Source organism: Pangasianodon hypophthalmus, chromosome 5 (genome assembly GCF_027358585.1).
Source record: "Pangasianodon hypophthalmus isolate fPanHyp1 chromosome 5, fPanHyp1.pri, whole genome shotgun sequence".
Lineage (NCBI taxonomy): Eukaryota > Metazoa > Chordata > Actinopteri > Siluriformes > Pangasiidae > Pangasianodon > Pangasianodon hypophthalmus.
The window spans coordinates 20,785,375-20,810,882 of NC_069714.1; the positions used below are offsets into that span (position 1 = coordinate 20,785,375).

The following is a 25,508-nucleotide window of genomic DNA, read 5'->3' on the forward strand; positions in this document are numbered from 1 at the left end:
CTGACAGAACCAAAAAAGAACACAAACGAGCAACATAATAACCATCTCTAGATATCTCAGCTTTATCGACAAACACCTATATATGGTACTACAGCCGACAAATTCATGTAGACGTGTGGAGCCTGAGACCCAGATTCCAACAAAAGATACACAGTGTTCTCATATAAGCAATTTTTTACTTATTTGTGCAATTAATTAGCTTTATTCTGGTTAAAAAAAAAAAAAAAAAAAAAAAAAAAAAAGACCGGTTGGGAAACACAGAAGTTTCATTAATTAAAAATGATCACATTGTAGTTTTTTTATGAACAAATAACAAAATGAATTTTGCATATGTGTTAAAGTCAACCTGGATAAATGTTTAGTTTAGATTTAACTATCATTAGACTGCTTCCGTTTCTTTGCTTATAAAAGTGCTGAGTAATGATGCATGCCAGCATCTGTTTTAGAAATGGAGGAAGTTGCTGAACCCAAGCCCACAAAACCAAAGCAAAGCAAAAACTTTGGGGCCTTTATTTACTGAGAAAAATACCAGCCCTCTTGCTTTTGGTCATAAAGCAATTCTTACAATAAAGAAGAGGTTTCCGAAGATGGGTTTTGTGATTACAATATTTTTAAACCACAGTACACTGAGAACAAGCATGTTAAGGATTGAACTTGAACTCTGGTTGCTGTTTAAAGAAACAGATACAATAAAACATTCATTATACGATATGAGAGACGGAGTCCATGACCTCAGTTAAAGACTCCTCAGTTCTTTGTCTTCGTCTCACTGACTTATGCATGAGCTCAGAATAAAAAGCAGTGCAGAAGAGCCACAGTGCATCCATACTCAGGATGATGTATTAAAGAAGGACGGCTTCGGTCTCAGCCGAGAGAGAACTCGGACCTTTCCATTCATTTACATTCATGACCATTTGGATTGTGCACTCTGAATCAAATAGGAGGAGAAAAAAAGTCGGGGGGATAAAGAAAGCACGAAAAAAAAAAACAGTATGAAGAGAAATTTCCCCACAGTGAGCTGCAAAAAAACATTTATTCTCTTACTCTTTTTCGGTTGGGTTGGCGAATGATTTTCAGTCTTGGCATGGGGCAGAGGGGGCTGTGGACAAAAAGCCCCTTGTAGCAGCGTGTTAACTTTGCTAAAGGCCCCTAATGCCCCCTAATCGTGACTGGCAGGGTTGGTGACCTCCCATATCACCCCCACAGACCTCACAAAAGCCCACTTCTCTCCCGGCACTGCTTTCATCTGGCTCCAAACGCAAAAGCACTCGGACTGTGGAGAGGACACAGAGACACATCACTTCTGGTCACCTGAGTCAGGCCGGGAGAGCAGAGGGAAGAAGCTCACTAGAAAGATGCAAAAGCCTAATTAGTGGTGATAATTTGCGATGCTGGGGGATACAGAGGGAGTGAGGAAGAAATGAATTTCAGAGAACGAGGGTGATGTGACTGAGAAAGGAGGGGGAAGATGATGGAGGGATTCAAAGGCAAGAGAGAGAAAGGGTGAAATGAAGCCTTGAGCCATGGAAAGGTTTAGCATAGTTGGGTTTTGTCCCACGTTTCCTTTGTAAGAGTCAGATGCTTTTTGGCTTGTGAGCACGAAGGGCTTTGACTTGCATGGCGTTTTGGGCAGCCGGTCCAGTTGACCCAAAACAACAAGGAGCTGGAAACACTGAACGGAGAGTGACAAAAAGTAAAAGCACCCCAACACATCCATACCACGGCTTCCTTAAACATATCGAAATGCTTCCTTTTTTATTACTTCATTCACCTTCATGCTCTCTTATAAATCATTGCTTTCCACCAGTTAGGTAAACTCACACCTGGACTTCCTACACTGTATGTCAATATAGTATTCCTCAATGACAAACCTCATAACATTGCTTACAGATTTTCCTCAACACTTCTGGCAACTACTGAAACACTTTCTCTTTTCTTTATCTTCTTTATCTCAATGTGTTCATTGTTTTCTTCCTTCAACATGCACTCTGTTGTATGTACTAAGTGGTATACTTCTCAGTAAAAGAACTGAAATAAATAAAATAAAGCTTTCAGGCATAACATCAGTTTAGCCAATAGGTCATATGAAAAGGGTTAAACAGCAATAAAGCAGCATTTACTATTAGAATAAAACAATTTCCTTTTATTGACTCAAGACATAACGATAATGAAAATTGACAAACTCAAATCATATTTGAATAGTATTTTAAATAAATTCAAATATTTATTAGAACTTGTTACAGATAAATGGACAATAAAGTAGGAGTTGCAGCAGCAAAATTCAAAATGAATACCAAACCTGTTGTTGGCTGTTATTCTTAAAGTGTGTACAAACCAGTATAGCTAAAAGAGGCCTTATACGTATGTCTGAGCATCTAAAAAAGCATCTCAGCATGCACAAAACATCGAACCTTGAGGTGGATGGGCTGCAACAGCAGAAGACCACACTGGGTTCCAGTCCTGCTAGCCAAGAACATGAAACTGGACATTCAAACTGGACAGTTGAAGATTAGGGGGGGGGAAAAATCACCTGGTCTTTTTCCACTCTTCGACTGTCCAGTTTGGGTGAGTCTGTGCCCATGACAGCCTCAGATTCCTGTTCTTGGCTGACAGGAGTGGAACCCAATGTGGTCTTCTGCTGTTGTAGCTCATCCACCTCAAGGTTCGATGTTATGTGCACGCTGAGATGATTTTCTGCTCATCACGGTTGTAAAGAGTGATTATTTGAGTTACTATATCCTTTCTGGCAGCTCAAACCAATCTGGCCATTTTCCTCTGACCTCTCTTAACAACAAGACATTTCCACCCACAGAACTGTCTCTCACGCAATGTGTTTTTGTTTCTTGCACCATTCTGTGTAAACTCTGGAGATGGTTGTGTGTGAAAAACCCAGGAGCATTTTAAGAAATACTCAAACCAGCCCCTCTGGTACCAAGAGTCATGCCACAATCGAAGTCACAAAGATCACACTTTTTCCTAATTGAAGCTCTTGGCCTGATTTTATACACTGTGCTGCTGCAACATGATTATATCATTGCAATTACCATATTAAATGAATGACATGGGCTGAATTTCTCATAATCCAATTTAAATGTATCACAAAAATATTACAAATAAAATTATATACACCCCAAGTTCTAGTTTAAAGCCTTGAAATTAATTGATATAAGATTTTCTTATTGCATCAACTTTCCAAATAAATAAGATGTCCTGCTTACTAGATCTAGATACTAGACTAAGTGCTGACTTATATGTTTGATTGCTCTGCCCTCTTGTGTGGGACTAATAACACTGCATTACGTCCTGATTAGTTGTAAACTTTGGCTCCACACACAGATGAACCTATATTGAAATTTATTTACAGTTAAGCACAAAGGTTTGCAAACCCTTAGGACAAAATAAAGAAGATTGGAAAATGTAATTTATACCTACAAGACATTTAGTGAGTTAAGATAAGATAAGATAAGATAAGATAAGATAAGATAAGATAAACTTTATTGATCCCACAGTGGGGAAATTCACTTATCACAGCAGCTCACAGACAGTTATTTTATTATAATTTTCAATATAGGTTCATCTGTGTGTGGAGCCAAGGTTTACAACTAATCAGGACGTAATGCAGAGTTATTAGTCCCACACAAGAGGGCAGAGCAATCAAACATATAAGTCAGCACTTAGTCTAGTATCTAGATCTAGTAAGCAGGACATCTTATTTATTTGGAAAGTTGATGCAATAAGAAAATCTTATATCAATTAATTTCAAGGCTTTAAACTAGAACTTGGGGTGTACACAATTTTTTTTTGTAATATTTTTAGTGCAGGAAGAAAGAAAAGGAAGGAAGAAAGAAAAGTTAAAACTATAACTATATATGCACCCTTAGGAATAATAAAAGAAATAAAATTATATAAAATTTATAAAAAAATATTGCACAGATGAAATTACTTTTCACACATAGCCCTTCATAACCTCAAGCAACACAAAATGGCCAACTTGTGAAGATATTAATAGTGAAACAATCAAAACTGTACAAAAAGTTGAAAAGTTTGCACCACCTTTTCAAAATGTGATATAAATATTCTTGAATAACTTGTTTGCCTGCCATTTGCCTTTGCATATTCTCTAAGCAGATTTTAAAATCTCTGTTCTGCTTTTTTTTATCAGTGCAATTTCTTTATAATTTTAGTTATCACACCACTTTCTTCAAATCAGGTCTGTAGAGCGTCAAGGCTAAACCTTTTTTTCCTGTTTATTTTTCTTTATGTATTAGATGGGTGTCTTGATACACCCACATTTCATTTTATTTTGGGATATACATTGTACATTTTCCTCTTTTCCGCCCAGAAACAATTGGAAAACTCTGCACCAAGTGTACGAGCAGTTTTGCATTACTCTAATGTTTCTGAAGTCTGACAGTGTGCTGTACCCCTTGATTTCTCACCTATGTTCTTGCTGTAGACAGGCACTAGCACGTTGATGAGTCGCTCCAGGCCCAGGAGGCAGATACACAGGAACACGAGAACCTGTAGCGGGATGCTTGACCGGGGCCACATGTAGGGCACTAGCAGAGTTATTTTCCTTATCCAGCCTTGCCATTTAGACTGGGACACGACTCTGACACCGGGAACCTGAGCTTGCTGCCTGTCATTGTCGGGCTGGAAAGGAGCATAAAGAACACACAAATACACACACAGCTCAACAACACAAAATATATTCAAGTGTTAGTCAAATGTTTTCTGAGTGGTAGAGATGGCACAGATCCAATACGCAGTTTTAAAAAAAATGGTGGATTGGATATCAGAGAAAACATATCAGATCCTGTAATAAATGACTTGGAAATTTTTTTTTTTTTGGTTAGAATTTTTCTTATAATATTGATACTTTGATACAAATGACTTGGATTTAAAAAAAAAAAAATTTAATAATTATTATTATAATATTAGTACTTTACACTTATTTACATTTACAATGCAAGTTATTTTTGTGTGAAAAAGTTAAACTGTGAACATTTTAAAGACATTTTAAAGCGTTGTAGTCTTTAAAGAAAACAGTATGATATGGTTATCGGTATCCGCTGATTTCAGCAGGTTTCAGTATCGGCATCGGAAAAGTAAAAGTTGTATCGTACAAGCTCTAGTTTTAGGATATAAAAGCCAAACTATATGAAATGAGACTGCAGTGTCAGAACACACTAACTGTTTAACTCACACCCTGTCAGAAACCCTTGTAAATGCACCGTGTAAAACAGAGTCATTAAGCTCCCGTTACATGATTAAAACAGGTTTTAGCTTTTACATTACAGTGACTTTCCCAGCTGAAAGCTACATGCTAATGCTACAAGACAGTCTCTTCATGTGGACCACCTCAATGAGGAGCTTTGTCATTAGAAATGAACATTATCTCATACTTTACCTCCACACACAATGTAAACGCTGCTGAATTAGCTTCTTTCTTCTTCCTTGTGCTTGCCATTTGTTCCCAGTGTGCAATTAATCTGAGAATTTATCTTAGCAAGTTGCTAAAAACATTGCTATTTTGGTCAGCTCTGCACTGGAGTCACAAACAATGAGCCTTCTGGAAACATGCTTGTGTGTGCACACACACACACACACACACACACACACACACACACACACACACACACAAGCACATTCACAGCTTTTCTATTAGAACAACGCCACTACCAGGTTCTAACGTGTTTGGGACCATTTTTCCCTTGCAAAACGAGTTATAATTAATCTTTTCTGTCGTTCAAAGCATTTTTTGAGGAACATCCTTATCAGTTGTCATGCGGCTGCTGTGTCACATGACTTTCTGCTTTTCGGCTTCTAGTCACATGACCCAGAGCGGGACAAACACGCGCGCGCGCAAACTGAAACCTTTTCCTATTGGACAGTGGACATGTGAGTGCGGTTGCCAATTGGTCTATTTTTACACAATCGGGCTGGAAAATGGCTTTGCTATTGACTGTAATTTAGCAATTTGGCAAAGCTACAGTTGGACCTATTTAGCTATTGAACAGGCACAAAAGTGATATAACAAAATCATTTAATTAATTATGTATCTATGTACGTATGTCTAATTATGTATAGTTTTTTTTTTGGGAAAAAAAGTCTTTTTTTGTCATTTCCCAAGATATGTTGTATTTACATAAAAATGTCAAAATTAGAATGATATCTTTCCTGTTTAATTATTTGTTTGCTTGTCTGATTGATTACTTTCTCACTCACTCATTCATTCAGATGCTCACTGGAAACAACACCATACTTGTAACAGTGTGAATTTCTCCCTCTCATTTGATGTGAACAGCATTTTAAAATGTGCTTAAAATTCTGAAATGCTTAAAAGGATTCTTGTGTAATCACTCTCACTCACTTTCAGTAACCGCTTATCTTGGTCAGGGTTACGGTGGATCCAGAGTCTATCCCAGGAACACTGGGCAAGGTGGGAATATACCCTGGATGGGATATGCCAGTCCATCACAAGGCACCATGCACCATGCGCACACACACACACACACACACACACACACACATTTACACCTAGGGGCAATTTATCTTAGCCAGTCCTACTGGCATGTTTTTGGGAGGTGGGAGGAAACCAGTAAACCCGGATTTCATGTGTAGAAACTCCACTCACACAGTAACCCAGGGTCAGGATCAAACCAGGGCCACTGCGCTGCCCTAGATATAATCAATTTTACATAAAACTACACAGAGGGTAGTCTACACTTTCAGAAAAGGTGGTACTTTGGGAGATAAGTTGATAAATAGTATTCTTAACAGATTTTAGTTCAAACCTTTTCTGATAAGGAAACACTCAGTTGTATGGTTCTACAGGGATCCTTCCAGTGCTCTCACAGAGGGAGGACCTGAAGAACCTTTTAAGGGTTCTACATTTGCTAAAAGTGTACACTTTGGACAGCATGTAGGGGACAAGAGTTAGACCAGCCCTTACACAGCATCCCAATATAATTGCATAATTATTTGGCAATTAATTAATATTGTATAAAAGTGTTCATTCATGGCCTTACTCCTGATGTTAGTAATGAATAAATGAACTGTCTTACAGCTCCAGCATGTGGACACACACTGCCACTGCAGGTTAACTCACTTCAAGTAATCTCAGCACTTCATGTGTAATAGATAAGCTCCATAGTAATAATTGTAATAGATATGGTCTAATTCATAAAAACTTATCTGGTTATTTTGGGCAGCATTTTGGGGAAGTTAGTGTAAAAGAAGAGCATCAGGAGAACAGTTGGTCTAAATGTTCTCCCCATGTAGCCATGTTTCTCCCACCCCGCACGTAACTTAAGCTCAGGATCTCACCAGGGATAGTGCAGCTGTGAGACAGCAACACTACTCACTACACCACTGTACAACAAAAGTCCAGTTTGATCAAATAAGCATATCGTTCAGACAGAAAAGTGATAAAGAAATAGCCATTTCCCACAAGGACAAAGAATTAAAAAATACACCAGTGACTTCATTACATTTCTTGGCCATTTTATCAGGTCTCAGGTGTACTTTGGACAGTGTGCAGTTACTGACTGTAGACCATCTGCTGTCATGCACCATTTGTCAGCCCTGCTATCCTGTCTTCCAAAGGCAAGGGAGCACCATATGACCACTGCTAACCAGACACTTGCTTGGAGGACCATTCTCAGTCCAGCAGTGATACTAACAGGGTAATGTGTGTGATGCTGGTACAAATGTTCAACAGTGTTGCTGGGGTTTTTTGCACATCAGTGTCACAAAAATTTTCAGCCAAAAGTGTTCTGTAGTCAGAAATTAACACTAAGGGCAGGAGATGAGCAACACCTTATTTGTATGAAAGGTAGAGTCTCTAAGTATACACTACAAGATGGACCAACAGAGTGTCATAATATAATATAATATAATATAATATAATATAATTCAAATATTACTCTTTTGAGGTATTCAGCGATGTAGGCTATAAAGTAAACACCTTGTGGTGTTCAGGTCCTGTTTCAATACTTCATTCAAAGCTCACACACTTTCAGTAACCACTTTCCAGGTCACAGTGTATCTCTTCTCTCTATTCAAATCCTTCCCTCAGGAGAGAAGAAGAAAAAGATGTGGTAGGCCTATGTAACAAATCCTCACAAAAAAGGAAGGAAATATGAAAAAAAATAGAAGAAATGTAGACAGAGTAGATATGGTACATGTGAAAAAGCGACAAAGAGAGGAAACAGAGACGGGATGGAGAGGAGACGTTATCATCTCCTACCCACAATGAGCTGCTTCCTATAACCACCAGTTACATATCCTCCTACATGTCTCCTCCTGGTTGTGTGTGTATCCAGCTGTCATTAGGTGTGTTCTTATGTCTAACTGGCCATATGCATTTTAAGGAGTTAGGAAAGAAATAACAGAGAGAAATAAAGGTGGTGAATACTCTGAAGAAATATCTGTTGGGGTTAAAATTATGAGATATGGTTGCCATTTTCCATTGCTATGGGAATGGATATAGACAGTCACTATGTCTGACAGTGCTCCATCACACACTTATTCACAATTAACTATATAGAGTGCTCTGTTTAGAGCAGCAGTAAATTAGACACCAAACATGAATTCAGACACTCTCACTGGTGAGTGCAGAAAAACATCATCATGACCTACAATTGTATAAACAATTCAAAGGTTCTAAATTACCTGTCAAACTGAAACCGCAAATATACAGAGCTATTAAATGTGATTAAATATTTAGACCACTAACAATGGGTTGGCTTTAGTGGTCCTTAAACAAGAATAGACCTTAGATAAATTTTGAGTTGAAAGAATTTGCTGCGCATTGTGGTACTTTAGTGAGGAAATAGTGCGCATCGGTTGTACAGACGACATAACCCAAGTAGTGCATTAAATGGTGAACACGCCTAATTCAGTTCAATGATCATTTTCCTGGAGAATTTATGTGTCTTATATAAATGAACCCAAATGGACACGAAATCTAGGTGGTGTTTCATGCTGTCACTGATAGGCTGTGTGAACTGACAGTCTGGACTAAAAGAAAATCGACCCCAGCCTCAATTTCAGTTGTGCTTCTTATGATCATTGGCAGCTCTATTGTTATGGGTAAAAAAAAAAGTACTTCAAGCCAATTGTTAACAGCATTTGTTTGTGGTTGGCAAAAATTGAACCTTATGCTTATTAATTTCCTTGAAAGAGGAAGGGCTTTAGCCTGTTTATACCTGCCGGCCCTATTTGTGACAATGAATGAACCTTTGTATACCCTAACTCACATTAAATGTCTTGCTTTTAATGTTGCTTTCATTAGTCAGATGTAAGGGGATACAAATTTTGCACTCAGCTTTATACTTACAGTATGTGTGTTCCTGTCTGAGGCTGCAAACTAGCGCTCTGCAGGAGTGGCATTTCCCATTGTAAGATGACCCTTTGTTTGTATGTATGTGTGCACATTTGTGTGTGTGTGTGTGTTTTCAGGTCCAGACAGAACTGCACAGAGGGGAGTCCTGCTGGAGCATTTGCAGTGTACAGCAGGGAGGCTGTGTGTGTGAATAGATGCAGCCCAGGCAAACTGTTGCCTATTCTCCCTCACTCTTTGTGCTTCAGCGTCAGGAATCAGGACACGGAGACCACCAGGATCCAATCTTTCCTCTATTTGACAAGAACAATGTGCTTTCAGCAGGAGCCACACACTCCCATGCATGCACATTTTATCTACAGCTTCTGATCCATTCAAAAGGACAGAAAGAGGAAGAGAATTGATATCTGATATCTGATGGGAACATTACATGCTCCTGACATGCAGCTAGAGGTGCTGGTAAAGTCTGTGGTCCGCCAGTGTAGTTGCAAGATAAGATCTCATCACACCAAGTCATTCACTGAAACCACAATGGGCCTCTTTCTTAGAGTTCATGAACTGTCCTGTTCTCCTCACTGCAATGAGTGTGGATGTAGATAACATCAGGAACAACCGTTATTATCAGGCAGCACAAGGTCAAGAGTAGAGAGAGCGTTTATTTATCCGAACACACTCCATGACTCGGAGCCTATTTCAGTAAAGTGACCATTAAACTATGATTGCGATAGTATATCCATGCTGCACTGCCACATCATGGAAAGGGAAGTTGTCCAATTTTAGATCGCATTAGCTGATAAAAAAAGGAATCGAAAGCATTGCTTAGAGGATCATTGTCTTTGGCAAGATTATTTTCCTGGATTGATTGTATAAGAAGCATTGTGTTAGGGTTGGAATGGGGCCATGGTGAAAAAATCTCAGTCACAAATGTTTTCTGAATTTCAGGGCTACGTAGCGCAGCACTGCTGTTAAAGTATTCATGGTGTTACCAATCACTGCTGGCTGGTGACATCAGGAGGCTGATTGCACAGCCTGCCTCCATATTGGCACTAATTCCATCTGCCAGCGAAGACAGATTTATAGAAGCCGAGACATGGACCTCAGAGCACTAGAGGGCAGTCTAATTCCATCAGTACAAATAAGGAGGCCTTCATTTGCTTCCTACTATGTGAGTGACCCCTATAATAATCTGTGAAAATCTGAACAAAGGAATCACAAAAGGCCAAACCCTGTGTCTATTTTGTCTCTATGGACACATACAATGAAACAATCAAATGTAATTAACCAGAATTGCCTATTATAGTCAGAAAAGAAACTGCTTACAAACATGAAGGCTGTTGTTGAATCCAAGACTTCTCTGAGGAGCCATAAACAGAAATATGTTTGTAATAATAATATCTGCTTGTAATTTAAAAACATTTTTTTTAATGATTAGCTCATCCCTGGTGAGCCGTCTGATTCTATTTTGGTCTACACTCAAGTAAAAGACGGAGACTTTTGCAGAGGAAAGCACTGAACAAATGGCTGGTCATCTGGAGGAGAGAGATTGAGGAGACGACACTGCTTGTTTATCTGCTTGGGGATTTTGGTTTAATTAGTGAACTCTTCTCTGTCGGTTTTAATTAGTCAAAAATAAAAAGAACCACATTCTTGATGAATGGCATTGCATTCTGTCACATTTTCTGTTCTTCATCAGACTGTTGGTCTTAAACTCCAGAAAGCAGAACTCACACAAGAGGAGACACAAGAACGACAATTTGGACAGATATCACAGTGACTGAATAGTCCGATGCAGCAGAAATGATTATACATCTGAGGTAACTTTTTTCAGCAGTGGCCATTATCATAGAGTATAAGACGCAAAGAAAAGACTCCTTCGCATCAGTGAGTGGAGAGAAGAAAGAGTTGTCAGTGCTCACAGATTAACTAGGCACATTATTTACAGCAGAGGTAACACGTCTCGACAGAAAGCTGCTCAATGCTTCATTTTCATAAGAACTGCCTGCAGATCCCTGGAGAACGGTCTTTTATAAACCCATCCATTCATTTGTGTCATTGGTCTGTCAGGTTTGGCTGGCACCACCATGGACTCAGAGGAGCTGTGTGGCACCATCCAAACGGCATCAGCCACCTCCAGCTGCTGCCACGGCAACCCGGCCCAGCTCCCTGTCCATCTGCATGAGTGACAGTGCCTCCCCCCGTAGGCTGCTGATTGGTAGTGGCAGCGTGGGCAATGCCGATAAAGTGGGAAGGCTGCTGCTGCCATCAGAAGCACTCACCCTTGCACTGTATTGCTGTCATCCTGTCCAGTAAAGAACAGCACCATTGAATTTCCACTCGCTAACGATAACAATGCAATACACAGAGGACCCACTCACCGGTACAGACCCTCATTTTTTTGTTTATTTAACCAGTGACACTTTTGACACGTTAAACTATCTTGAAAAGACCACAGTGACATTTGAGGAGCACATTTCAATATGTCAATACACAGGAGTTTTCTGTGACAAGCCAAGGATGAATTGGAATTATGTCAATCTTCATAACTGTCTCTATGATGAATATTCTCACAAATAGAGTCCAGGCTGGAAGGGAAAGCAGAAAGTATTTGTGCTTGTATTTATGCAGTGTATGGTGTGCATAAGACACTGAAAGCGCCAGGATTTCCTGTGTGTAATGTCTGGATGTTATGGGGTTTTATTTTGCTTTGTGGTAGCTGTATCACAGTCCACAGTGCATAATGTCATGAATTTAAACATCAAAGATTCTTAAAGCTCAACATTATGTCTGGTGGTTAATCATCTAAAATGTACACTTTATGCCTCTTTTCACATTACTCCACTGTCTCCCTTTAGCTAGTTGCATGTGGAGCCTATACGGAGTCAGAGCCTAAATTCTATCCCAGTCTTTATATGTGAGTGACCAAAGCCTTGTGATACCACCACTGTGGGGTCTCGTAGTTCTACGATGGTAGAACAAACTGTCTAACTTAAAATGCTCTGCAGATTTTCTCACTAACTTTTAGAAATATCTGCAGTTCTTCCAGAAGCATCTATACATTGCTCAGCTCTCTTCCTCTGAGTATATGCATGCCATGTGTGTAGTCAAGGCTGACTTTCTTATTACCTTACACTATAAACCAACGTGTCTCACAGTTACTTATACTTTATTATTATTATCGAAGCAACACTATAATTTTTTAAAGACTGAATACTAGAACGAGTACGTTTTCTTGTATTTGTCAATACCGATACTAATAGTAATCTACTTAGTATTAAGCAATCAGAGGCACCATGGAACATTTTATTATGTTTCTCCAGTTTAAATAGTGGCCATGAAAAGTGCCACGTGTGATAGGATACTAAGCCTGTTATTAATAACATTAACTAATTGCTTCCTTGAAATACGTAGGGTTGCAGTGAAGAAGAGTGGGCTTTGTTTCGCTCTGGAAAAGGATTTCTGTAGAGCAGAAATATAGTATGTTTTATCATTTTCATTGTCAGAATCTTTCGTTGTTAATGACAGATAGTGGCTGATCATCAAGAACAACATACTGGGTAAGAGCTGTTATTTTCTCTTATCGAATGTTAGCCAGCATTCACTGCATCATTGGTTGGTTCCGTATGCTTCTAGCAATAAACTTCTCACGCTGAATTTTATGTTTCAGGTTATCAGGTTATTTATATTGTAGGAAGTTGCTGTAGGAAGCACTCTTGATAGCTTCACAGAATACAGTTTGCAGTCTTCTTTGCTTTGATTGCCATCATTAATCATGAAATATGTCCAGATCGCTGTCAGTTCGGGTCGGCTCTTCATTAATGTGTCAGGGTACACTAGGCTTATTTTTTGTCACATAGTATCATGTGGTATCGGACGGTGGCTTCAACATCGGTATCGATGCATCCCTAATTATCCCAAATTGTGTATTACAGATTAGTATTGTTTGCCATTTTTGTGTATAAATTTATACCATAATTATCAAAATTCCACTATCTGGGGTCACCTTTTTTTATACATCTCACAGAGTTTTTCCCTTGGCCTTCTCTCTTCTGGCTGGGATCTAGATCTATAACTACTATATAAGAATGACTTTTCTTAAAGTATCTATAAAAATAAAACTGAATTGAAATAATATTGAAGTGTTTACAGGCTGTATCATGTGTAGCTCGATTGATTGCTTTGTGACCAGGGTTTGTTGCACTCCTTTATGCAAGCAATTAATCCTACTATCCCGCTGTCTTTTCTACAGCTACAACATATATTGCATTTTTGATGTAGATGGAAAATGAATCCTAAAGCATTTGTTTTGCTGAACCAGCTAGATTATACAACATTTATAAGTCACTATATAAAAGCATTTGCCAAATGAATGAATGTAACTGCGAAAATACACTTAAATCACAAAGAAATTTAAGCAGACACCTGAAAATATGGTGTATAATGGTGTGCTATATCATAAGGCTGTTTCTTAAATTGATCAGGTCAATAATGAAACCACTTCCTGCTTTTTGTTTACTACAGAAAAAAGCAATTCCCCTCAACTCTTCCAGCAGAAAACATTTATTTATGTGTACTACTCTCATTTATTTCTTGATGGACGTGTTTGAGGATATTAATATGACATACAATGGATATAAGAAGTCTACACACTCCTGTTAAAATGGCAGATTTTTGTGAAGTAAAAGATTGACACTAGTATAAATCATGTCAGATCTTTTTCTACCTTTAATGCGTAATTGCAAAGTATACAAATAAAGTGAAAAACAATCAGAAACTTTTAGGGAAAAAAGAAAAAGAAAAAGCTTACAATATCCTAGTTGCATAAGTGTGCACACCCCTAAACTAATACTTTGTTGAAGCACCTTTTGATTTTATTACACCACTCAGTCTTTTTGGGGAAGAGTCTATCAGCTTGGCACATCTTGACTTGGCAATATTTTCTCACTCTTTCTTGCAGAAACATTCTAGATCTGTCAAATAGTGAGGGCATCTCCTGTGCACAGCCTGCTTCAGGTCACCCCACAGATTTTTAGTTGACTTCAGGTCTGGGCTCTGGCTAGGCCATTTGAAAACATTGATCTTTTGGTTAAGCCATTCTTTTGTTGATTTGGATGTATGATTTGGGTCACTGTCATAATGAAAGGTGAAATTCCTTTTCATCTTCAGCTTACTAGCAGACACCTGAATGTTTTGCACTAAAATCGACTGATATTTGTAGCTATTCCCTCCACCTTGATAAAAGCCCCAGTTCTGAAGAAAAGCAGCCATAAACGTCCTTTAATGTTGCTATTGGTCTGTTGGCCTTCCTGGTAAGATTTTGCTTGTCCTTTTGTAAATTTTGGAGGGATGTCCTGTTCTTGGTGGTGTCACTGTGATGTTAATTTTTCTCCACTTGTTGATGATGGCCTTCATGGTGTTCCATGGGACATCTACTGTTTTGGAAATGTTTTTGTACACCTCTCCTGGTTGATACCTTTCGACAGTGAGACCCTGTACAGGCTTTGTCAGCTCTTTGCAGACCATGGCTTCAGCAGTCAGATGAAACCAAGAAGATGTTAGGGAAATCCTACAGAAACAGCTGGTCTTTATTTGGGGTTAATCAGAATAATTTCATTGAAGACAGCTGTATGATAATTACTTTTGAACATGAGATTGATCATTCTGAACACAGCCACATCCCCAATTATAAAAGAGTGTGCACATTTATGCAACAAGGTTATTGTAACTTTTTTTTATTTTTCCTATTTTTCCCGAAAATGTTTCTGATTGTTTTTCACTTAATTTTTATATGTTGTTATTTCAAATTGAGGATGGAAAAAATTCTGACATGAATCTTAGTTTAATTTTTTTCATCACAAAAACTTTAACTTTAACCATTTTAACAGGGTTGTGTGACTTTTTATATCCACTGTATGTAGTCTATGATATTCAGACCCATATACATGTCAGTTCCTACAATAGCCCATCAGCTGCCTTTGGACCAAGTTGGTGGTTAGACAATAAACATGCTCTACATCAGACAGGACTTCATTCAGACACAGGTTATACGTTAACAGTGGAGTGAGCTTCTCATTGTACACTGATGTGTCTAACAAAGCTCACAGCAGGTTGTTGCAGAAGCTGTATAATGCACTATGGGACCAAGTTCCTCCTGTGTTTTTAGCTGGTTTATAAATATCTTTGCTAAAAATAGCATACATTTTTTGTTTCAGGTGAAAAAACACTTAGTATTTAATAAGAATGAATGTGAGAATGTGCACAAAATCCTGGTGCATGATCTGCTTTTGCTCCAGCTTTTGTTGAAGCTAGTATGATGTTGATTTTTCAAAAGATGCCTTAATCCAAACCTCCCAACCTTGATGTTACAAGACCTACACATTTTCCTACAGGGCATGTGAGTCATATATTTAAAAAAGTAGCATACTGTGACAGAGTTCACTTCTGCTTCTACAACCATTTCAGCCAATCACTTAAATGATAGAACCATTATAAAAGCCCTTTGAAGACTTGGTTGTTTTGATGATATAATGGTTTCAACAGTTCTAGAGTTTAGTCGAAGACAGAAGTAATGTCATATACAGATCTATCGTCTATGCATCAAAGTTTCTGAACTCATTTTTCATTGACATAAGCCATAGTGATTTACTGTTAGATTTTATTATGGTCACAGTCACCTTCTCTAGCCCTCGCATTTTTATTCCTGAAGTTGCTATAAAGACAATATATGGCAAAGTCAAACTTCGAGAAAGGAGTAAGTAAAAAGTTTGTAGATGTTTGATTAGGTTTCAGCTGTGCAATATTGATATTGTGGTACAGGTCCACACTCCCTGTGGGTACTTTGGAGAAACTCAGGGAGCAGCCTTGGCCTCAAATGAGATTTAAGAGCACTGATAATGAAAGAGAGCTGAGAGTAATATGACAGACTGAGAGAAATCCTCTCTTTTGCCTGCCTTTCCTCAGGCCAGGATCAACCAGCTTTAACAATATCTTATCCCTTTATAAAGCCATCTGACCAGAGTCAGGAAGAAATATCTCATACTTTCCCTCCATTTCACTAATGACACTGCTTCTCAGGTGCAAGCTATAAAGTAGGAAAAGGCATGATGAACTTTAAATTAGGTAAGCTCCCTGAAGGCGTATATATTGAGCTGCCTCATTCATAGACTCCCAGACTGGCTCTGATAATTGATTCGGAAATGAAATACAAGGATTTCATATTAAAGGCTAGGATAGAATAATGCCTTCTTAATCCAAGAATATGAGAGCAACATATAAGTAATCTATGCCTTGGCCTTTCTCAGAGGTTGTAGACATGATGATGTATAAAATAGAGGCACGAGGAAGATCTTCGGCATTTCTCATTGGTTGTGCCCTTGACAGGTTAAAAGGAAGCAAGTCAGTATTATATAAATGCAGTACCACCTTTTAACATCCATCACAGACCCCGCAAAACTCAGTCGGATATTAAAATGATGCATGGAAAATCTGGGACATTACTTCAGCATATCCTGTTGTTTGTTTGTTGTTTGTGCACCCTGGTGATTATTTATGACAGAATTACCTTGGTGATTATTTATGACTCATGTTTTATGCTGAATGCAGCTGTTGGAGAAAGAATGGAAGTTTGCTTATCTTTCAAAAACTGTTTATGTGCTTGACTGCAGTGTCCCAGCTGAGTGTTTTCCTGAGCTGCCAGACACAGCAAGAAGCTGAGCTTCATGCACTGTCCAAATAATTAGTCAAGCTCTAAGTGCATAGTATGTTTCTGCTGCATGGAGGATGATAAACCAGATGATATACTAGGGATGTATTCGAATACAAACATGTTATTCGGAATGAAGATTATGTGCTGTAAACAGATACAAATACGGATACTAATGAGGTGCACTATTTGCTTATTTTGGTTGAGACTGTTAAGACGAGAGGTTCAACAAAAATATCACATGAGCGAGAGATTTTTATTTTTATGTGGGTGAGTGATCAGATATGAAACTTGTAGATGTGAAGCTCACAGGACAAAGAAAGATCACATTCAGTAAGTTGAATGAACTGAAATGCCAACATGCCCCAGACCTTCTCACCCGACATCAGTGCCTGACCTCACTAATGCCCTTGTGGCTGAATCAGCACAAATCCCCAAAGCCAGACTCCAAAATTTAGTGGAAAGCCGTACCAGAAGAGTGGAGGCTATTATAGTAGGGGGGGATTAGGGCAACTACACGTTAATGCCCATTGTTTTCGATTTGGCTCATATAGAAGTAATGGTCAGGTGTCCACATACTTTTTGCCATATAGTGTATATTTAGGGAAATAGGACCATCGAAATTTAGTAGAAAATGTCATGGGCAGGCAGAAACAAAAATATTAACTGCCTAATTGGGATTTAAAAGTCTCACACGCGTCTTAATTAAAAACACATGGTGGATACATGGATACACATTGTGGCATTGCATTAAACCCCAAGATATAAATTTTGAAGGTTTTTTGTAATTGTCTTTTATGCACTGGTAAGTTTTAGACACTGCTCACTGTGATCTTGATCTATGATTATACATGGACTTCCGAAACAACCGCTGTGAAAGACAGAGAGACAAATCATTCTACACTGGAAGTCAAGTTTCATTGCCTGTCTCCTGTAGACTCACAGCAAACCTTCAAAAACCCTAGTCTCTGAATCACTGGTTTTCCGGCTATTATTCTCCCCAGGTGCACGCCTCCACTCTGAGGAACTGTGTCTCTATGTCTTTGAGTAAAATAACTCTATTATCCAATTTGACCAGGAGTGCAATGGATTCACTCTGAGAGCCCTATTCTCTGGTTTTATGGCCAATCTGGTCCATAGCAGTAGAGAAAGAAGTCAGAAAGGAGTCAAATGGTTCTTAGGTTCTTGGACATCACTATAGAGGAAGAAATGTACTGGACTTCTTCATGGGAAACAAATTATGTCAAAATCAGGAACATGGCCACAGCCAGGATGAGATACTTCTATAGAGCCCTTTAGTTGAATTGCATCTCAATTACTGAGATGGATAGAAGATCTCTAGGGCAGCATGGTGTAATCCTATGCTGTGGTGTGGCCAGGTCTCTTTCGGAACAGGCCAATTAACCACAAAGAATGGTGGCTAGTGGGCAGAGAGAAAAGGGCAGGTGCATTGGCAGGCTGGGATGGGGTGGAAAAAAGACAGAAAGAGAAAGAGAGGAGCCTAAATCTCAGTCTGCCCTTGTGTGGAGTAGGCGTGTCTGTGAAACCGCCAGACCAGGCTGAGATGAACAAAGCAAACATTAAAAAGCCTGTCCATCGTAGTGGCCATCTGTCCAAAAAACAACTGGATAAAGGCAGTGAGAATGGCACAGCCCTTTCTGTTTTGTTCTGGGATCCTGCACTGGCGATGCCATGAACATAATAATCCCTTTGAAAGGAAACTCCAGATAAGGAGCGAGGAGAAAGAGGGGCTGGCACTCTGGAAGAGCCAGAGCGTGAAACTGACATGCCAGAGCGGTGAATTTATTCCGGCCATCCTGACCACCCTGAGAAAAGTCTCCTTCCTCTCTTGTTCACTCCCATTCCTCCATGTCTCCTTTGTCTCTTTTCTCTCTCTGTCCGCGCACTTTAAATGTATACCAACCTTCCTTCGACTCTAGGTATAAATATTTAAAAAGCAACAGCGCAGTCTCATCAATCCTGCAGTCAGTTGCAATTACAGCAGATGACATGCTGATTTCCACCCTCTAATGGACATCTAAACTGTCACAGAGCTCCAGGGCCTTCTTTCCATCACTATGTCCACATAGAAACACAGAGACACTATTTTTTTTTCTCTGACACACACCCATATATGCACACACTGGGGGAACATAAAATAGTGTGCTCTTGAATTAAGACCTGTAGCTCCACTGCTGTTACTCTCCCCTCCCTGCAGTGGTGCCAGTCTGCTGCGCAGACCTTAATAAATGTGCCGGTGGCAAGCCACATTGAAATGTAGCACTCATAAGACACTGATGAGGCGAATAACTCAGATGCCATGCATGTTTACTGTTGAACACATCATGGCGCTGAAGAAATGATACAAAATGATTACAATCGGAGAGAAAGAATGAAAGAGAGAGCTAGAGAGAGGGAGAAAAAAACAGACAGAATGGGAGAATGTGTCTCTCTGAATTAAAACTGAAATTCAAAATCACATGCATAAAGCCTACATCATATAAATGCTCAATGCCCTGAGAAATATAAGATTCAGAGTGTCAAAGAAATACTTTTTATGATGACGATGCTGTGACAATCACAGCATATTGCTGATATGCGCCACTCATCTCTAATTCATAAATGACATGAATTAGAGATGAGCTGTATTAAAGGCTCCAGCAAAAGTGCGATCCATTGAATAAGAATCATCCCCACATTCATGCTATACTGAGATCAATAAGAGGACTGATTGTAGATTTGTGCTCATTACTCTGGGCAGAAGGGCTAATGGTGCTTCAGAAGACTGTCAATAGTGATATTTTCCAAGCCCTAGAGTTATCACCATTGTAAATCTTGATGATATATATTTATAAAGCACTGAAATGCAGAACTTCTTCTATGAGTTATAAGAAACATCTCCTCAGAGCAAGTAGAGTGTGGAAGATGGAGTTAGCAAATGTTCAGTCAAGACATATAAAGTCATCATCATCATCATTATAACAACCTCAAGGGCATTTCTAACAACAAAGTCATCCAACCAATATAGAATTACAATGCAATATAATCAGAGATCTAGAGGCAGATTATAGTGGCAGATGCTTTGGCATGTCAGATTCCCAGCCACCATGTACACTTATAGTCCATGCATCAGTCTGTTTGATATCTTAAAATGAAACAGGAAGGAAGCAAAGAAGGGAACACTTTATCCTCTGTATCCCGACACTGCCTTTCATCTTCTACAGGAAACCTGTGAGGTCAGGTGTCTGAGTATTTTGTGTGTGTGTGTGTGTGTGTGTGTGTGGTTTCCCACAGGTGTGCTGCTGATGCTGCATATCCGTCTTCAGCTTAAGGCTCGTCTACTTCCCCTGTCTCTTTTGAAAGTCTCTGCAAAAATAAGCCTCCAACAAGAAATCCCTTACTTCTTTCTTTAACAAACTCCATATGTATAAAGTCCATATATAGCATCATAACCCAAGGCACTAGTTATGCTGCCAAAAGGTCAACCAAATGCGAAACTCATTGAATGAAATGGTGGTAAAATTCCCATACTGGTTTAGCAGGAACTAACAGCATCAGAATCTAAATGCAGCAGACTCACAGGTCCTTTCTTGCTTGAATGGAGGTCACTGGATTGAACCTTTGGCTGGAAAAACAGCTCTGTTTTTTTCTTTTAATATCGTTGTTATTATCATTAATGTTCAGCTCACCTCTAGCAGAGAACTCAGAGGAGACAGAAGCCTGCGGGCAGCAGACTGGACCACAATCACAATTAGTTTTTTTCAACACTTGTATATGTTCAAAGTGCTCTGCTGGTCTAGCTGGTTTGTTAATGAGAAAATGTGTAGGGATTCTAATAAGGTTCTAAATCCTGTCCACTGCGGACTCTCTGATCTGTGCTATGGGCTTTAAATCTGATGATGGACACACACACAAACCTACTGCATCTTATTCACTTGCATAGGGAATAGTGTTTACTAGAGACATACAATGAAATGTCAATTTGTAATTATTTGCCCTTTATCAGGTAAACAAAGTAACCTTGTACATATAATTACTGACTATAGCCTATCTGTTGCTATGCACAATTTGTCAATCCCACTCTACCTTGTACATCAACAGAAAGGGACCTCCATAGGACCACCCCTGACCTCCTATTTTCATCACATCAGCAGCACTGACATTGTAGTGGCATGGAATTGTGTGTCATATGAGCTGGTATGAGCGTATCAGGTGCAGCAGTGTTGGCAAGATTTTTAAACACCAAACAAAACACTTTAAAAAATTAAATTAAAAAAAAAAACAAAGTAAAAGATTTGTTCATTTAAAAAGATGATCTAGGACAGGTTCCCATCCCTGGTCTTGGAAGAACCCCTGTTCTGCACATTTTATTGTTTCCATGCTCTAACATTTATTTCAACTCAGCAAGGGCTGTTAATTAGCTAGTTAGTTGAATCAGGTGTGTTACAGCAGGGAAAACACCAATACAGATAGTGGGTACTCCAGGATCAAGGCTGGGAACCTGTGAGCTATACTATCTAACTGGACACCTAATTTGATAAACTGTGTAGGAATGTCTAATAAACTGGCCACTTTATTAGACCTACACTTCACCTCCATCCACTCATACTCATGCCACACACCATGGTCAGCATCACTGCTGTGCTGAGAATGACCCACTACCCAAATGATATCTTGTCAGCAGTGGTCATAGGGTGGTCCCTTTCCATTTTTGGATGAGGTAGGAAGTGTTACACATCTACACCCAAAAGCTTCACCTGTGCAGATTAATTGGAGTGAAGCAGGGTGTGCATGGGGCACGAGCAGGTTTGCTCTGACAGTGGGCTCATGCTGTGCTGCCAGTGTTTATTAGATGCATTACCATTTATGCTCAGACAGTTTAATGGAGCCACCTGCGGGCAGCCCTGACTCATCACCATAGAGATATAATGAGACACTCTTAGCTGTGCCACTGTGCTAATGTTACATTGCATTACTGTTTACACTGAGGGTAACCCTGAGTGGAAGGAGAGCCTTTCTGTTCAGAATTAGGAGTTATACTAATCATTAACTTAGATTCTTCCTCATTTGTTGTAATTCATATCACAATAATAATTGTAAGACTATACCAAATGCTCACGTGAATTACCAAACTGAGTGAAACCACTGGCTATGGTGTTGTATGATAAGTTTGATTGTGGCAATCATTTAAATTCTTAAAAAGAACTTTCTTTCTCTCATTCATTTTCCTTCTGCTTTTCCTGGTGGGGGGTCATGGTGGCAACAGGCTGAGAAGGTCAGTCCAGACTTCTCTATCCCCAATCACAGATTCCAGCACTTCCTGGGGATCCCCAGACATTGCCAAACCAACTGTGAGATGTAATCCCTCCACCAGATCCTAGGTCCTCCCTGGGGCTCTAACAGGAGCTGACCAGAGGGTGTCTTTGTAACGTACCCAAACCACTTTAACTGGCTCCTCTCAATTCGGAGGAACAGCAGCTCTATTCGTTGAGCTCTCCTTGCTGTTGCTGACCTGATCTGTTTGTCCATCTCACACTCTCTTTTTCCACTACTCTTGAATAAGATCCCAAGATCTCCTCTGCCAGGAGCAAAGACTCTCCCCTCACCTGAAGTGCATCCCACTCCTTTCCAGTACAGAACCATGGCCTAAGACTTGGAGGTACTGATCTTCATCCCAGCTTCACACTCAGCAGCAAAATGTTTTAAAAGGTAAATATCATCTGCAAATAACAGGGATGTTACTTGTAGCCCCTTGATACTGGACACCTCTCTAACCTTGGTTACGTCTTGAAATCCTGTCCATGAAAACCACAAACAGAAGTGGAGACAAGATACACCCTTGACAGAGTATGAAACTGACCTTAAACAATTTCAACTCGATGCGAAAATGCGAACCCAACTGTCAATGCGTGTTGGAGTATAAATGATTCAGGTGGCCAGGAAATAAGGAAACATGGCTGTTTTCAAGTGATATTACATACTTCCTTATTTTCACTAAGCTATGTTTTCTATGACAGAAGCTGGTCTAGTTTTGGATTTTCAATTTCAGCCTCATTATGGCAGGCCACACTGTTTGGGATCTGATATTGTTGTCTGGGTATTTGGGTCATTCTAATAGTCTGGGAAACAGAAATAAAATCCATTTCAATGGATGGATGTCTAACCTGCAGAATCAAGCCCAGTATCTCATTGTACAGATCACTAAGGCCATGTCCTGTTGCAAATCCCCATTAAAATAACTGTTTGATTTCAAATATACCATCTTAATAATCCTTCCATAAGCAAATTCCATTTATTAACAAAGAAATGATTGCAAGCTAGGTCTCAAGTCACATGATGGGAGTCAATGTGACCTTTTCATGAACTTTCAAAGGTTTAAACAAGCTGCCCCTTCGTCCAATGCCATGATGTTTTCTCAAGTCGTGCTGCCTTAATCACTCAGAAAGAGGCAACAAATCAGCAGTAGTGCCTTCTATTCCCAACAAACCCATAGCTTTAAACCCTCTCTCGCATGTGTCAGGCAGACTGTATCATTCAGGAAGATATAGGAGACATGTGGGACTGACCTCCCCTCCTGCCTGTCTGTCTCTATGTCCTGCAGGAGTTCTGTATTTTATGGGCTAGAACCCAGTCTATGAAGCATGAGGATGACATGTCACCTGTGTCTGTTTACAGGAGCTCTGTGTGAGTTGAAGATGGTTTTCAAAGTATGTCTGCTGGCATCAATCATCACAGGGGCTTGGCTCCTCCCTTTCCCAAAACCCTTGGGTCTAATTAGGACTGTAGCCACCTGGATGTCTCTGAAGGCCACGCATTCGCCTGCACTGCCTCCAAAAGAAAACAACAAATTTGACAAAAACAACCTCCTACTGCCTGCCAGTTTTGTCATAATGGATAAGTGTTGTTTGCGTGAGTGTGTGCATGTGTATGTGTGTGTGTGTGTGTGTGTGTGAGTGTGTGTGGGTGTGTGTGAGAGAGAGAGAGCGCAGTGCACATCTGTTAGCGTTTAATAATACCTTAGCTTTACTGAACAATTTTATCTGTAACTGTACATCCAGTTCGCCCAACAAACACGCACACACACAAGTCAACACAGCTATCTGTGTCCCCCACTGATGCACCCCACACTGACCAATTAATGCACACAGTAACAACAGGTCTGTAGGGGATGAGCTCAGGTAGGTCAGTGCCACAGAGGAGGATATTTCTCAGTGCGTTTGTGTGTGTGTGTGTGTGTGGTACAAAGGGAAAACACACAAATGTAAGGAGAGGGTGTGGTGTAAATTGGAGAGGAAGAAATATTATGTGTTGCCCCTGAAGCTGTGTGTTGGAACTGGACCAACCACCTGTAACCCAGACTGCACAGTCAGTGCCTGCTGGAGATCTCACTTTGTGTAGAAAGCATCAGACACACAGTCAGTCACACACACACACACACACACACACACACACAGAGCTACTGTGAAAGACAACAGAAAAATGAGACACTTCCTACTCTGTGCCCTAGAAGCCACTTTTCACACCAAAGGCTAATGATCTTCCCTTGTTTACTGATTCTATTTCTACCACTCTCTCTTTTTAGACATGTACTACACAGTATGTATAAAAAAAAAAAGCACCTCCTCCCTGTCTTTCCTGTTGCTGGTATGTGTGACTTGTGTGAACTCATCTCTGTAACAGATTGACTAGACTGAAAATAAGCAGCATGAGTCAATTCTACAAAAAATACTCCCAGACTCTGTGCTGATTTCATGTACTTCATGTTTGTTTCGTTAATAGAATAGCACCCTCAAGGGTACTTGTTAAGTATGTATGTATTTCCATGAAAGTACCCATTTAAGGTACATAATTAGACCTTAAGGACCATGGTTGTATATTAAATGAGACTTTAATGTTCATTGGCTTCACTTTCCCAGGTGAAACATTCAGTTTAGTAGCTTTATTTTTATTTTATTTTTTTGTGGAGTGGAGCCATCTGTACCGAAGTTGGGTACCTGTACCTTTTCCCCGTTTCTTATTGCATGATGGTACCACTGAAAGTAGGAGGAGTTCTCTAGAGGTAAGAGTAAACAGTAACAGTAGCAACAATGAAGGAGATATTACAATTTTACAATTTTCACTGTATCTGATAATAATGTTATCAGACACTACAGCTGAAGATTGCTGTGCCATGCAGTCAGGTACAAAAGCAATTTTTTTTTTTTTTTTTAATTAATTTATTTATTTATTTATTTATTTATTTATTTATTTATTTTCATTGGCTTGATGACTTGTAACCATTCTTTGACGACTGCGTTTGACCAATCAATGGTCTGCACTATTTCTAGTCGGACCGTGCAATATGACAATATAATATCAATAATGTAATAAATGCACTTTTCTGAGCTATCATGCATATTGCGATAGCTTTTAAATTTAATTGGATATCATGATACCTGGTAAATTGTCAATTGTAAATAATTG

General features: G+C 39.4%; 1 protein-coding gene across 1 annotated transcript in view; it reads right to left on the minus strand.

The window, feature by feature from the left end:
- Window positions 1-5,819, minus strand: part of abcb6b (ATP-binding cassette, sub-family B (MDR/TAP), member 6b) — a 28,924-nt gene extending 23,105 nt beyond the window's left edge. Inside the window, exons 1-2 of the mRNA XM_026912788.3 lie at window positions 5,411-5,819; window positions 4,440-4,653 (exon numbers count right to left, since the gene is read on the minus strand). Coding sequence (XP_026768589.1) covers window positions 4,440-4,653; window positions 5,411-5,470 — 274 coding nt within the window. The 5' untranslated portion in view covers window positions 5,471-5,819. The remainder of the gene's footprint in view (window positions 1-4,439; window positions 4,654-5,410) is intronic.
- Window positions 5,820-25,508: the final 19,689 nt, after the last annotated feature.